The 16,209-nt window shown below is 42.4% G+C and overlaps 2 protein-coding genes across 3 annotated transcripts in view; one reads left to right on the forward strand and one right to left on the reverse strand.

Annotated features, from left to right (window-relative positions):
* Positions 1-8,179, forward strand: part of LOC132834935 (uncharacterized protein C10orf105-like) — a 30,953-nt gene extending 22,774 nt beyond the window's left edge. Inside the window, exons 2-3 of one of the 2 annotated variants that reach the window (XR_009647261.1) lie at positions 2,858-3,971; positions 6,232-8,179. Coding sequence is in view for 1 of the 2 variants with exons in the window: in XM_060854098.1 (XP_060710081.1) it covers positions 2,863-3,279 (417 nt within the window). In the remaining variant the exon portion in view is untranslated. Of the gene's footprint in view, positions 1-2,857; positions 5,060-6,231 lie in introns of those variants that run through there. The other variant, XM_060854098.1, reaches the window with a different exon arrangement.
* Positions 1-16,209, reverse strand: part of cdh23 (cadherin-related 23) — a 674,096-nt gene that overhangs the window by 299,109 nt on the left and 358,778 nt on the right. The window lies entirely within an intron of this gene.

Genomic DNA, 16,209 nt, shown 5'->3' on the forward strand with positions numbered 1-16,209 from the left:
AACATGGACCAATGTCAAGTGGTTTGCAATGTGATAGTCTTTGTGCTTTAATCTGTGAAAAAGGATAACAGGGATTCCTTCAGTTTCATAATTCATGTGCTTACGTTACAAGCTCAAGGTATTAGCTCAAGCCATTAGGTATTAGAGTAAAAGAGTCAACACATTGTGGTAAGGTGAAGATAATCATATTTTCTCTTCCTGCTTTGAGGAGAAAGTGAGGTCTGCAGATGCTGGAGATCAGAGCTGAAAATGTGTTGCTGGAAAAGCGCAGCAGGTCAGGCAGCATCCAAGGAACAGGATTCTGCTTTGAGCTATTTTGTTCAAGTCAGAACACAAGGTATAAATGTCTTGTGCAAAAGAACATTCTTAGGAAGAAGTTCAACTCAAATGTGATGGGAGGAGATGGTGGCAGAGTGGTAAAGTCACCAAGTGCTCTAATCTGGAAGCCCAGTTTTAGGATGTAAGTTCAAATCACATCATTGCGGTTGGTGAAATCTAATTTTAATAAATTAGTCAAAATAATTGAAAGATAAGGCTATATACGAGTCAGCAAACTGAGCCGCGGTTCACGTAATTCGAAACCCAATATCTTGTGCAGGTCATTTTTCCAACAAGATGCACTGATTAAAACAGATCTCACACCATGCATTCCAACCGGGTCATTCTGCCTCAGCTGGTTGGAAATTCACAGGTTTGAACCTCATCCCTAGATTCAAGGGACAGGTCAGCACTGATAAGTATTCCTGGCAGAGGTCCTACACAGGAGATGTTCAACTGAGATTGTGTCCAGTGAATATGTAATTTTTAAGAAGTCTGCAATGGGAATTTAGCAGGGTTAACATCATGTGGGCAGAACAAGCTTTCTCATCTCATCTAATTTTGTGATACCATGTCTATACAGGAAATCCTTCTTTTAAGTATCCAAGCTAAAATTTATTTTGTTTTAACATTGGTCATGATTAAAGTCTGTTGCCTTGGCATTTTCAGTTTAATGCTAACAAAAACAGAGGTTGCTGGAAAAGTTCAGCACATCTGGCAGCATCTGTGAAGAGAAATCAAGGTTAATATTTCACCACTGGACCCAAAACATTAACTCTAAGTTTTCTTCACAGATGTTGCCAGACCTGCTGAGCTTTTCCAGTAAATCGTGTTTTTGTTTCTGATTTACAGCATCAATTTTCATTCAGGTTAATGCTGTTGCTTTTTCTCATGCTCCCCAAGCATTATTGCCTGGAACCCTCCCACCTCCCCCCCCCCCCGCCTTTTCACCTCCCCCTTCCCCTGGGGCTTTGCGTCCCTCTGGCATTGCCCCACTCCATTCTTGGCCTTGGACCACTCCCCCACCACCTGCACCCACCTTACCTGTCTCCTCACCCCCAAACTTGCCAAGTTTTGAATGTCAGCACGTAGGGAAATTCAAATTCACTAACAAATTAGCCAAAGGGAGACTGTGTAACTATTGTCATAACAACCTGCCTGCTTCATTGATTCCATTTAGAGAAGGAAATCTACTCCATTCTCCTGGCCTGGCCTGCATGTGACTCCAGACTCATTACAAACATTAGAACCACACAGTCACATAGATCTACAGCTCAGTACCAGGCAAAAACAACCAACTAATTATTCTAATAACATTTCCCAGACTATTAGATGACGTCTGGGATGGGCACTAACAGGTGAAGCAAGCAACAATGCCCACATCCCATTAGTGAATCTTTAACAGTGACTTTTCCTGGGAATGCACAGGTACAATACCTTATTTCAACTTCTAACGTTTTCTCCACGTTAGAAATCTCCAATGGAACCCAACTCTGACCGTAACATTGATTTCTATGGGAACCTACGATTCACTTAAAGTTAGTTGTCAGGAATGCTACTGCAACCGTAAGTGAGGGCCTACTATATGATCATCTTCTGTTGCTAGGCAAGGATCAACAAGCTGTTCCACCAATTGTCCCACACTCACCACAGCTGAAGCATTATGGGATGCCTGGTTGGCAGAGACGAGTTGGGCCTAAGGGTCTACGTCTGTGCTGGTTGACCCTATGACCCCACACCTTATCGTTGGGTAATGTGAAACAAAAACAGTAACTGCTGGAGAAGCTCAGCAGGTCTGGCAGCATCAATGGAGAAAGAAACAGAGAGTTTGTGTTCTTCATCAGAACCAGGCTGGAAACATTAACTCTGCTTTTTTTCCTCACAGACACTGCCAGACCTGCTGAATTTCTCCAGCAATTTCTGTTTTTATTTAAGATCTCCACCATCTGCAGTTCCTTGTTTATTTTAGTTGGGTGATGTACTCCACTTGGTGAAAAATGAAATTTGATCTTAAATTGGTTGAATCTCAATGAACAAGACAAAAAAAAAGCAAAGTTAACAGATTTTTCTAAGACTTTATAAATGAAAAAGCTGTACCTGGGTACCTTTCGACCTTTGAGGCTTGTGGGTGGCACAGTGGTTAGCACTGCTGCCTCACAGCGCCAGAGACCCAGGTTCAATTCCAGCCTCAGGTGACTGACTGTGCGGAGTTTGCACATTCTCCCCGTGTCTGCATGGGTTTCCTCTGAGTGCTCCAAAATGTGCGGGTCAGGTGAATTGGCCATGCTAAATTGCCCATAGTGTTAGGTAAGGGGTAAATGTAGGGGAATGGGTCAGGGTGGGTTGTGCTTTGGAGGGTCAGGGTGGACTTGTTGGGCCGAAGGGCCTGTTTCCACACTGTAATTAATCTAATCTAATCTAAAGAAGATAATGCTGTGAGTGGCAACTTGTAAACTTCTCACTGTGCGCATTTGAGTACGTGTGACAATAAAGCCAATTCTAATTCTAATTCTTCTTCCTTAAACTCAAATACACACAGGAACAATGAATTCAGAGACGGAGAATAGGACAACTGTAACTCAAAATATTCTTGAATTTCTGCTGACAACCCAAGAGACTTTCCAGAGGACTGATCCCTCAGTTGAAAAGGCAGACCCTCTGCCAATCATCATCGCCTTGATATGCATATTCCTTCTCTTGGCAACATGTGTGAGTTTTGTTGCCTTGTGTCATCCTGCGGGTCTGGACGCTTCCCGCTACGGCCCCTATGAGTGCATGCCCTATCATGTGGAGGACTCCAGTGAGCCCCGATTAAAACTGTGGAAACGTCTGGGCTCCCTGAGGTGCTCCATAAACAGCTTCCGGTGGAATCGACCCTTCCCTCAACCTCCGCAAACCTTCGCAAGTCGTTGTCAGATGGACCACAACGACTCGGACCTCACAGAGTCAACAAAAATGTAATGATTCAGCGAGCATCAAGTTTGCAAATAGACGCATTGAGGCCAGCGAGGACAAGTAATGAAAGGTTAACTACTGCTGCAAACAATGCTCCGGGCACCAGCAAAAAGCAAGATCTCAGTTGTAATGAGGATTCGAGAAACGTACTTCATAATACCGAACAGATTGCAATTTGTATAGTGGCTAGCATCCACAGGGAAAACACATTGTGCTCCAACGACTTAATCCATAGTAACCTTCAGACTGGAAGACAACCATGAGCTAAAGGATACAACAATGTTGTTTGGAAGATTTCAGTTCAAAAAAGATGTTCACTGTTTCACTTTAATATTGAACTATAACATCATTATAGATCTACAACCTCATTACACTTTTATCATCAGTCTGCAAGGCCCCAATTCTCCTTCATCTTTTATGAGACATTCAGACTGACAGCAGCTCCTGTCATCCTCAGTACCAGTTTCATATTTAACCCTGAGCACTGAGATTTGGGATTGAAGGAAACGCAACCACTTTTGAGGGCAAGTGGATGGGAAGCTAATGATACAGTTTGCAATATTGTCCTGGTTGATGCAATCCGAAATTCTCATTTCAGTCTAATAATGTTTCTCAGAGGGAAAATGATATTATTTCAAATGCTCAATAGAAATTACAAATCTCCTGCATCCAACAGGAAGCATGGCAGGGACCTAAAGGTATGAAGGCTAATACGGGGGATGCTGGAAATCTGAAACCAAGCAGAGAAAGTGCCTGGGGAAACTCAGCAGGTCTGACAGTGTTGGTGGAGAAACAGTTAATGTTTCAAGTCTGGTATAACTCTTCCTCAGAACTGACAAAAATGGACATTAAGTAAATGACCTGCCAATGTTACCGGTACAACTGACCTTGTTGAATTTATAACATATGAATTACATAAATAGAGTCCTCAATGACTCTGATTTGTAGCACTGTATATGGTAGTGATAGCTGAAAATGTGTTGCTGGTCAAAGCACAGCAGGCCAGGCAGCATCTCAGGAATAGAGAATTCGACGTTTCGAGCATAAGCCCTTCATCAGGAATGATGGTAGTGATAACCAGTATCAAGAATTCTCAAAGTATCAGTAAAAAGAATAGAATTGATAAACATTTGAAGATACATATTAATTACTGAAGGCAGCTCTCATCAGTGGATGCATGGGGGAGGATGTGGAATGTGATAATATCACAGGACTAGAAATCCAGAGATAACAAGGACCACAGATGCTGGAAAGTCAGAGTCGTTAAAGTGTGGCACTGGAAAGTAGGTCAGGCAGTGTCAGAGGAGCAGGAAAGTCGATGTTTCAAGGTTGGGACCTTTCATCAGTTCTGTTTGATGCTGCTTGACCTGCTGTGCTTTTTCCAGCTCCACACTTTATCAAGTCTAGAAATCCCAGAGACCCAGGAGAATGTTGCAATCTAGGTTCAAATCCCACCATAGCAGATGGTGAAAAATCTGGATTCAATTAATAAAAGCTAGAAATAAAAAAAGGTAGATCAATGGTAACCATGTGACTACCAATAGTTAATAAAACACAGTTAAAAATCACACAACACCAGGTTATGATCCAACAGATTCTACACTAGAGTGGTGCTGGAAAAGCACAGCAGTTCAGGCAGCATCCGAGGAGCAGGAAAATCAACGCTTCATCAACAGGTCTATCAACAGCATTAGCTTTCAGATCGCTGCTGCTCGTTCATCAGCTGGTTGTGAAGCAGGATCATAAGACACAGAATTTATAGCAAATGATTACAGAGTCATGCAGCTGAAATTATATATTGAACAAACTTAGATTAAGTCTATCATCTTTTAGAATGAGTTTGCTTGTTTTGGATCTTTAATATGTAAATCCCAGAACTTCTTTTAAGTCACATTTTCAAGATAACTCCAGGTATTCTAACAAAAGGTGCCATCTCAGTTTAGACAATGTATTAAAGGTGTGAGGTTAAAGTCTGTCTCTGTCCCAATCTTGAGTTAGACTGGTTCTATTTCTGAAGTGGGATTTATAGAATATTACATGGGTTGACTGTAGGTTATGCATTTTTGAGCAAAATGGAATGTATCTGCAAGTACAAATTCATCCGATAAACTTATATGTGTGCACATGCAGGAGAGTCAGAGTGTGTGTGTGCCTGTGAGTGTGTGAGTATGGGTGTGAGTGCATTTGAGAGAGTGTATGTTTGCATGTGTGTAAGCTTGGTAAACTATGTGTGTGAGTGCGATGGGTTAAAGGCACCTGTTGTTAGAAAACCGGGAGTTATCTTGAAAATGTGACTTAGAAGAAGTTCTGGGATTTGAGATTAGATTCCCTACAATGTGGAAACAGGCCCTTCGGCCCAACCAGTCCACACCGACCCTCTGACGAGTAACTCACCCAGACCCTTTTCCCTCTGACTAATGCACCTCTAACTAACACTATGGGCAATTTAGCATGGCCAATTCACTTAACCTGCACAGCTTTGGACTGTGGGAGGAAACCGGTGCACCCGGAGGAAACTCGTGCAGACACATGGGGAGAACGTGCAAACCTTATATTAAAGATCCAAAATGAGCAAACCCATTCTAAAAGATAAATGACTTAATCTAAGTTTGCTCAATATATCATTTCAGCTGCATGACTCTGTAATCTTTTGCTATAAATTCTGTGTCTTATGATCCTGTTTCACAACCAGCTGATGAAGGAGCAGCACTTTGAAAGCTGGTGCCTCCAAATAAACCCGTTGGACTATAACCTCGTGTTGTGTGATTTTTAACCCCAGTCCACCCCAGTCCAACACCAGCTCCTCCAGATCATTAATAAAACATATCTAGTTTACTTATGGATGGATGTTGAAAGGATGTTTCCTCTTGTAGGAAAATCTAGAACTAGGGGTCAGAGTTTAAATATAAGTGTCTGCCCATTTAAAACAGAGATGACAAAATGTTTTTTTTCTTTCAGCGGGTTGGGATTCACAGTGGAAGAGTTTGGGAAGCCCCGGTTTACTCTGCCGAACCACTCAAACTCTCTGATCAAAGAAAGGATCAAAATAAAAACACCACAAGATCATCAAACAGTGATGGAAGGTAGTCAGGGAAAGTCGCTGGACGTTAATACATGGCCCACACTTCCACATGCCTCAAACCACTCAACCATCATCCCAGGAGTAGACAGTGCCAAACAGACCACCTGGTTGTTAATCCATTGGATGTCCGCCTATCACTAAAACAAAACTGGGATTTTGTTACAACTAAACTAAATCATTAGTGGTGAAAGGAGAGGAAACCATTCAGTTAGTCCTTTGAGATGCAGAAGATGGGATGCGGTCATGTTACAATTGGACAAATCCAGCAACAATTTGCATGCCTCCAATGCCCTTAAGGTGTTTCAAGGCACTTCTAAAGCAGAGAATTGAGCTCAGAAGTGTCCAGACTTGAGAGGATGTCCCTGCACTAAATGGACTGCAGAGGTTTAGGAAGGTACCTCACCACTGCCTTCTCCAGAGGCAACTAGGGATGGGCAATAACTGCCAGCCCAGCTAGCAAAGCTCCTGAACAACTGAAGAACAAGGAGGTAGCTGATACCACAGTCAAAGAGATAGGCTTTGCAGAGGATTTGCAGATATATGTACAGGGGAGTGCATTAGTGAGAAAGTTGAAGTGTTTAGATCAGGAATAGCATTCCTGATGAAGGGCTTTTGCCCAAAACGTTGATTTTCCTGCTCCTTGGATGCTGCCTGACCTGCTGTGCCTTTCCAGCACCACTCTGATCTAAACTCTGGTTTCTAGCATCTGCAGTCCTCACTTTTGCCTAGAAAGTTGAAGTGTGCTGGGGTGGGTGTCTGGGATGACAATTAAAGGGTAAGATTTCAGAGATGAATGACAATGAAGAAAAGTATTTAGTGGCTATCTTTCAGGTATGTTCTGCCTTGCAGCTTAAATTGAAATAATTCAGCATCACCGAAAGCCGAACCTGCGGAGGAAATAAAAATGAAAACATATAATCTCAGCCGACAAGACTACAAAAAGGCACCTTGAGCAATTTTAAATGACGGTGCAAATTGTTTTCTCTCACAAAGTTGAAGCAGCAAAGTGAATTTGATCATTGATAAGAGTTACGTGAAACGCAGCCATTAATCCTGTGACCTTCCAAGAGAAGCTGAGTATCAGGAGAATAACAGGGCAGAAGGTTCTAATCATCGACATTTGGAAATGTTACTGACACTTTAAAGCACATTTCTCAGAGCTGCCAGGCTCGGATCATCGGAGAGTTTATATGCATGAGGAGAGAAAAGCAGCAGAGCACTGCTGTCATCATTATGTTGCTTTGAGTCAGAGATCCATAAATCCCATAAAATAGTCTTCTTTCTCAACTCTTTGTTGTTAAATCCCTGCTTCTCCCTCACAAGTCAGCACAGAAATCCTCAGTGTTAGTGCTGGGGTGAAGGAGAGTCAATGTGAATGCACGCACATTCCCAGTAAAGGCCAAAAGGCCGAGCGAGTGAGGTCTGCCAATTAGATTTGAGCTCTGGCTCCCAGTTGAGACTCTCTGCTGGGAATGAGAGATGCCTGATTTTGTCCTTTGGATTAGACCTTTGACACAGTCTGCTTTACATATATTTTTTTTCCCAATTTTATTTCACTGGGTGTCTATGGGAAGAGATGCACAATGAATTGTTTTGCTATCCCCCATTACATAATCACCCAGGGTCAATATCTATCAATATGTTTCTAAACTAATATACCATTGAACAATAAAGCCCTGCAATGGGTGTTCCTTGCCATTGTTGTTATATCTTCCACCATTTGATCAACATCATCTGTGTCATATTTGATGAATTAGTTTATGAAGGGCACAATTGAAACAAAACTGATTTTACTCGGAGGAGAAAGTGAGGACTACAGATGCTGGAGATCAGAGCTGAAAATGTGTTGCTGGAAAAGTGCAGCAGGTCAGGCAGCATCCAAGGAGCAGGAGAATCACGTTTCGGGCATGAACCCTTCTTCAGGAAAGGGCTCATGCCCGAAACGTCGATTCTCCTGCTCCTTGGATGCTGCCTGACCTGCTGCGCTTTTCCAGCAACACATTTTCAGCTCTGATTTTACTCACTTCCCGTCCAGGTAAGCCTGGGCTACAGATATGGCAGACCAGAATGTGAATTAAGTGCTGAATGCTGATCGTTCTCCAGATATTCAAATAATACCTGTCCCTGACACCTGATGCTTGCTTGTTGTCAGATAAACATATTCCAGGTGAAACTCTGCGGGGGAGCAGTCATCTCTCTATTCCATAAACACTCAGCTTCCTCTCTTGAGAACCACTAAGTGAAGCTGTGTTTTGTGCTGTAACATTACGAGGCATGAATGAAACACTTTGATTAATTACAGAAACACTTTCCAATCCACTGAGCAATGTTAAGGTTATGGTACTCACAAACAGAGAAAATCCCAATGAAGCTTGGGACAATTTTGGTCTCATGTAGCTTCTCATAAATAATAATATTTTTCTTCTATGTTAATGTAAGAATAGAAGAATAACATTTTCATGCTAATTGTTTGTTTCATGGTCATTTTGTTTGCCTCCATTTCAAGCCACAATTCACAATAAGCAGGACGCTAATTTCAGTGATTGACAATGGAAGAGAACATTACTTACTCAAATATACCCTTGTTTTGGAGTTAAATCATGAAGACTTTGAGATATTTACAGCACAGAAACAGGCCATTCAGAACCGCCTGCTTTACCCCTAATGTCAGGCTTGTCCTGTAAGCCTCCACCCAACCTTCTCACTCTATCAGCATATCCCTCCATTACTTTCTCCCTCATCTATTTATCCAGTTTCCTCATGAACACATCGCTTCAGTCCAGCTCAGTTATTTCCCATGGCAGTGAAATTCACATGCTCACCACTGAGGGACTTCTGAATTCACATCGGCACAATCATTGTAGTGCTAGTCTCTACACAAGCTGAACATTTTCCCAAGGCCTACCCTGTCAAACCCCTTCATAAATTTAAACTCCAAATTTATCATTTCACAATTTCCTTCCTCTGGAGAGAAGGATTGCAGTCTGTCTGACAGAACCTAAGTGAATTAATTCATGAAGCACACTATACACAACGTAGAGTCCAATAGTATTTGATTGGACAAGTTCATTTCAGGTTTGCAATGACTGACGGGCTGTCCCCTCTTTGCTCTTTACAGACAATGTATCTTTTAAGCACATGAGGCTTTTGTTTAAGATTTCCAGTGATCAGCACAAATAAAAGCACAAAGCTGCCAGGGGAAGTCCATTCTGCTAATGAGTGAGTCCAGCAAGGGTCCATCAGACTGATTCCCAGGATGGCAGGACAGACATATTATAAAAGACTGGATTGACTGGGCTTGTCATAGAGATGTACAGCATGGAAACAGACCCTTCAGTCCAACCTGTCCTTGCTGACCAGATATCCCAACCCAATCTAGTCCCACCTGCCAGCACCTGGCCCATATCCCTCCAAACCCTTCCTATTCATATACCCATCCAAATGCTTCTTAAATGTTGTAATCGTACCAGCCTCCACCACTTCCTTTGGCAGCTCATTCCATACAGGTACCACCCTTTGTGTGAAAAAGTTGCCCCTTAGGTCTCTTTTATATCTTTCCCTTCTCACCCTAAACCTATGACCTCTAGTTCTGGACTCCAGGAACACATATAAAACCCAGATATAAAATGGAAGATTGGACAGGTTAGATGTGGGAAGAATACTCCCGATGTCAGGGAAGTTCAGAGTCTAAGAAGAAGGGGTAGGCTATTCAGGACTGAGATGAGGAAGAATTTCTTCACTCAGAGAACCTGTGAACCTGTGGAATTCTCTCCCACAGTTCATTAGATATATTCACGAGAGAGCTGGATGTGGCTCTTTTGGATAAAGGGAGCAAGGCGGATGAGGAGAGGGCGGGAGTGGGACCCTGAGGTTGCAAGTTCAATTATGATCATATTGACTGATGGTACAGGACCATAGGCAGAATGACCTATTCCTATTTACAATGTTTCTACATTCCTGTATTTATACATTAGTGAAAACAATGATACAGATACACTGGCAACAAAATACTTTCATCAGAAAAATGAGCACAGAAGACAGATTAATGTGTATGCTCTCATAGCATGGATAGGGTATTGGAAAACTAAGGAAAAAGTGAGGACTGCAGATGCTGGAGATCAGAGCTGAAAATGTGTTGCTGGAAAAGCGCAGCAGGTCAGGCAGCATCCAAGGAGCAGGAGAGTCGAAGTTTCAGGCACGAGCCCTTCTTCAGGAATGAGGAAAGTGTGTCCAGCAGGCTAAGATAAAAGGTAGGGAGGAGGGACTTGGGGGAGATAGAGAGTTGAGAATAAAGGGGGCATTTTCAGGATGACAACCTGCAATCAGTAGAGTGCCACACAGATCAGTGCTGGCGTGACAATTATTTACATTATATGTTTATAAATGTGGATCATTAGATGACATATGTGAATGTACTACGGCCATGTTTGTGAATGGCAGAAAAATTGGTGGGAAGTCAAATTGTGAGGACGGCATCAGAAAGTCTACAAAGGAGTATAGACATGATCAATGACTGGGAAAAGAACCTAGCAATGGAATCCAATATGAGGTTATATACCTTGACAGAAAGAATAGAGGAGCTGAATATTATTTATATGGAGAAAGATTGCAGAAAGCTGAAACACAGAGGGATTTGGGATTCTTGTATATAAATCACAAAAAGCTAGCCTACAGGTAATAGGGAAGTCAAATGGAATGTTAGCCTTTTTTCAAAGGAAATGAAGTATAAAAATATTGAAGTCTTGTTAAAACTATAAAAGACACTAGTTAGACCACACCTAGAATACTGTAAATAGGAAGTCACTTTATAAGCAACAAAGAGATCTGTGAGATCAGATGAGTAGGATGTCGTGAACTGGTTTCGTCCCTTATCTAAGGGAAGCCACACCAGCACTGGACAAGGTTCACTTGATTAATTCTGTGCATGGAGGAATTTTCTATGAGAATAGGCTAAGAAGGTTGGACCGGCAATCATTGGAGTTTAAAATAATGAGAGGGTACCTTACTGAAACATGCAAGGTTCTTACGGACTTGACCAAGCAGATATAGAAAAAGTATTTCCCCCTTGTGGGTCAATCCAGGACCAAAGGGTGTAATTTCAGATTAAGGCATCGCCCATTTAACACAGAGATGAGCAGGAATTTCTTCTCTCTGAGAACCTATGGGATTCTTTACCACAGAAGGCTGTTGAGGCTGGGTCATGAAGCATATTCAAGGCTAACTTTAATCAGTGAGGGAAATAAGCATTACAGGGAAAAGGCCACACAATAGAATTGAGGATTATCAGATTAGCTATGATCTCACTGAACTGTGGAAGAGACTTGATGGGCTGAATGGCCTACTTCTGCTCCTATGTATTATTGTTAACAAAGCTAGTGATGGATCAAACTAAACTTTAGATGAACATTTTCAATTTGAGCAGAGTTTTGAATAATCTGATCAAAGTTGCTAGATAATATTTTGAAACATTTTAAAAGCAAAATCCCAACATTGATTATAAATCTTACAAAAAAGCAGTGCAGTAGCATCAGCCAAAAAATTATATAAAATCGATGGTAAAGTTGAAAGCTAACTGCAGTGAAATGAGAGGATTGCAGACAAAAGAATTATTTAGCTGTGTTCAGTTGAACATGAATTTATCCTCGCACAAGTAACATCAAGGATGCATGAATTAATGACACTTGCATAACAAAGGAAGAAGTGAATGAAAGACTTCAATTGTAAATATGTGCAGACAAGATTTAATTAGCTGGAAGAGTCTGCCTTCATATCTTAAAGGATAATTTAACACATGACAAATTGTTGTTAGAAAGTTGGACAGGTTTTGCTGTAACCACGTTGACTGCTTGGTGTTTTAATTACACATCAACTACAAAAACAAACTGACATTTATATCACATCCACAAGCACAGGCCATTCCAGAATTCTGTGCAATCAATCCACCACTTTTAAATTGTAGCCAGTATTGCAACGTGGGAAACACTGTTCCCAATAATAGCACAGATATTATACCATGAGATCTTCCGAAACTTTTTTTTTAAGGTGGGATGTTTTATGTTTTCTTGAGGGAGTTGTTTATTTGAAGAACACCTCCAGTAGTGTAGCACTCTCTCAGTACGACATTGAAGTACTCACTCCCTACACGTCTCTGCCCAATATCTAGATGAGAGGAAAATAAGCAGAGTTTTCTGAGGGGTCAATCCCATGGCACCCCATCTGGTAACATCTCCGAACTAATCTAAGCAAAAGTGAGGACTGCAGATGCTGGAAATCAGAGTCTAGATTAGAGTGGTGCTGGAAAAGCACAGCCGGTCAGGCAGCATCTGAGGAGCAGGAAAATCGACGTTTCAGGCAAAAGTCCTTCATCATGACACTATTAATCTAGTTCCATTTGCCAGCATTTGGCCCCATATCCCTCTAAAACCTTCCTATTCATGTACCCATCCAGATGCCTTTTAAATATTGTAATTGTACCAGCCTCCACAACTTCCTCTGGCAGCTCGTCCCATACATGCACCATCTTCAGTGTATAAAAGTTGTCCATTAGATCCCTTTTAAATATTTCCCCTCTCACCCAAAACCTATGGTCTCCCCCACCCCAGTGAAAAGACCTTGTCTATTTATCCTATCATGCCCCTCATGATTTTATAACCTCTATACGGTCACCCCTCAGCCTCCTTCAAATCACAAGCTCCTCCCAATACTTGTACTTTGCCGAAACTAAGATAGAAAATGCTGGGAATAATGAGAAAATAGTGACCAGGAAAGAGTGTTTCAAACCAGGAAGAAAAACAGAGCAATGATGGATCAAGTCAGAGGGCCTGGCAACATCAGGGCAGAGAACGAAGAAGTTCATGGGATGGTGGGGATGGGAAGGAACATTTCTCAGGAACAGAAGAGTAGACTGGTTGGTGGAGCAGGAGGGCTTGAGAGCAGTTCTAAACCATCTGGTAAATACCAAACAGCCCATCAATCCTCCATTCTGGAAAAGCACAGCAGGTCTGGCAGCATCTGTGGAGAGGAATCAGAGTGAACGCCGAGTGACGCTTCCTCAGACGGACCTGAAATGTTAACTCTGATTTTTCTCACAGATGCTGCCGTGCCTGCTGAGTTTTTCCAGCAATTTCTGGTTTGGTTTCTGATTTACAGCGGCTGCAGTCCTTTTGGCAATTCATCCTCCATCCGATACTTCTGTCAAAGTTGAGTTTTACATCTGATGTTGGAGCAGTTTCGAGAGAAGCTCGATAGCGTTGGTGAGCCAGGCTCAAGACTCCTGACAGCTACAACATTAGTGAGGGTGAAGTGGACATTTTCATTTCCTTTTGTTTCTGATCTTTTAATTTCATTTTTTGTTTTTAATTCAAACTACTGCATTCTAAGATAGTGCTGGAGGGTGGCGACTCGGGGCACTTTTCACTGGACTCGGGTACACACAAAAATGAAATCTCATCCTCCACTAACATATGAAACCACCATTCACAATGAAGGTGGAGGTGAAGGGGATTTATTTCTGTCAGAGGGTCACCAGTTATTGGTAGGGGGGGTGGGAAATTGTGGGGGTGGTGGTGTCACTGAATAGTTTCAAGGCAGACGTAGATGGATTCTTGACTGACAGGGAGTCTATGATTTTTGGGGATGGTCAAGAATGTGGTGCTGAGGTCATATACAAATCGGCCACGATCATATTGAGCTGAAGAGCCTCTTCCTGCTCCTAACTAGTACGTGGTCTGACAGTGTGAACGTGTTCTGTTTCAGCCAAACCAGCACTGACCACTTTCAACTCACTATTTACTCTCCGTTTACCAGGACTGAGAAAAGCAGCTTGGTCATGCTGCATCACTTGCGCATACACATCCGTGAGAGATTATTTAGGGCTGTGCATTTACTCAATAGACTAATCCCAACGGAACAATAAACTGTCTTATAGCAAAGGGTGTTCCATCTCCTCTGCAAACTGTAAAAACAGTTCTATAATTTGATCGTCGCCTTTGTTCCCTTGGTTTCATTCCACAGTACCTTTCTTGACACGTTCCTCATCAAGTTACAAATAATGCTACATTGTCAGAGTCTTCGAGCTCTACAGCATGGAAGCAGACTCTTTGGTCCAACTCGTCCATACTGACCCGATACCCTAACCTAATCTAGTCCCATTTGCCAGCACTTGGCCCATATCCCTGCCCCACCTTCCTATTCATATTCCCATCCAGATGCCTATTAAATGTAATTGTAACTGCCTCCACCACTTAGAGAGTCATAGAGTATGAATGTTTTTGAAGGAACTATACATTTATACACAATCCTAACAGATCAAGTAGTAATGAAATTAATACTTTGCTATTCTCACATTTCCTCTGTGAAAAGGCACAACACACTTCATCTGATGTTACAGTTCATCTATTCTTAGTCATAGAGTCATAGAGATGTACAGCATGGAAACAGACCCTTCAGTCCAACCCGTCCATGCCGACCAGATATCCCAACCCAATCTAGTCCCACCTGCCAGCACCCGGCCCATATCCCTCCAAACCCATCTTATTCATATACCCATCCAAATGCCTCTTAAATGTTGCAATTGTACCAGCCTCCACCACATCCTCTGGCAGCTCATTCCATACACGTACCACCCTCTGTGTGAAAAATTGCCCCTTATGTCTCTTTTATATCTTTCCTCTCTCATCATAAACGTATACCCTCTAGTTCTGGACTCCCCGACCCCAGGGAAAAGATTTTGTCTATTTATCCTATCTATGCCCCTCATAATTTTGTAAACCTCTATAAGGTCAGGCCCTCAGCCTCCAATGCTCCAGGGAAAACAGCCCCATCCTGTTCAACCTCTCCCTGTAGCTCAGATTCTCCAACCCTGGCAACATCCTTGTAAATCTTTTCTGAACCCTTTCAAGTTTCACAACATCTTTCCGATAGGAAGGAGACCAGAATTGTACGCAATATTCCAACAGTGGCCAAACCAATGTCCTGTGCAGCCGCAACATGACCCCCCAACTCCTGTACTCAATACTCTGACCAATAAAGGAAATCATACCAAACGCCTTCTTCACCAGCCTATCTACATGGGACTCCACTTTCAAGGAGCTATGAACCTGCACTCCAAGGTCTCCTTGTTCAGCAACACTCCCTAGGACCTTACCATTAAGTTACAAGTCCTGCTAAGATTTGTTTTCCCAAAATGCAGCACCTCGCATTTATCTGAATTAAACTCCATCTGCCACTTCTCAGCCCATTGGCCTATCTGGTCAAGATCATGTTATAATCTGAGGTAACCCACTTCGCTGTCCACTACACCTCCAATTTTGGTGTCATCTGCAAACTTACTAACTGTACCTCTTGTGCTCGCATCCAAATCATTTATATAAATGACAAAAAGTAGGGGACCCAGCACCGATCCTTGTGGCACTCCACTGGTCACAGGCCTCCAGTCTGAAAAACAACCCTCCACCACCACCCTCTGTCTTCTAATTCTGAGCCTGATCTGTATCCAAATGGCTAGTTCTCCCTGTATTCCATGAGATCTAACCTTGCTAATCAGTCTCCCATGGGGAACCTTGTCGAACGCTTTACTGAAGTCCATATAGATCACATCTACTGCTCTGCCCTCATCAATCCTCTTTGTTACTTCTTCAAAAAACTCAATCAAGTTTATGAGACATGATTTCCCACTCACAAAGCCATGTTGACTATCCCTAATCAGTCCTTGCCTTTCCAAATACATGTACATCCTGTCCCTCAGGATTCCCTCCAACAACTTGCCCACCACTGAGGTCAGGCTCACCGGTCTGTAGTTCCCTGGCTTGTCTTTACTGCCCTTCTTAAACAGTGGTACCATGTTTGCCAACCTC

Source organism: Hemiscyllium ocellatum, chromosome 43 (assembly GCF_020745735.1).
Source record: "Hemiscyllium ocellatum isolate sHemOce1 chromosome 43, sHemOce1.pat.X.cur, whole genome shotgun sequence".
NCBI lineage: Eukaryota > Metazoa > Chordata > Chondrichthyes > Orectolobiformes > Hemiscylliidae > Hemiscyllium > Hemiscyllium ocellatum.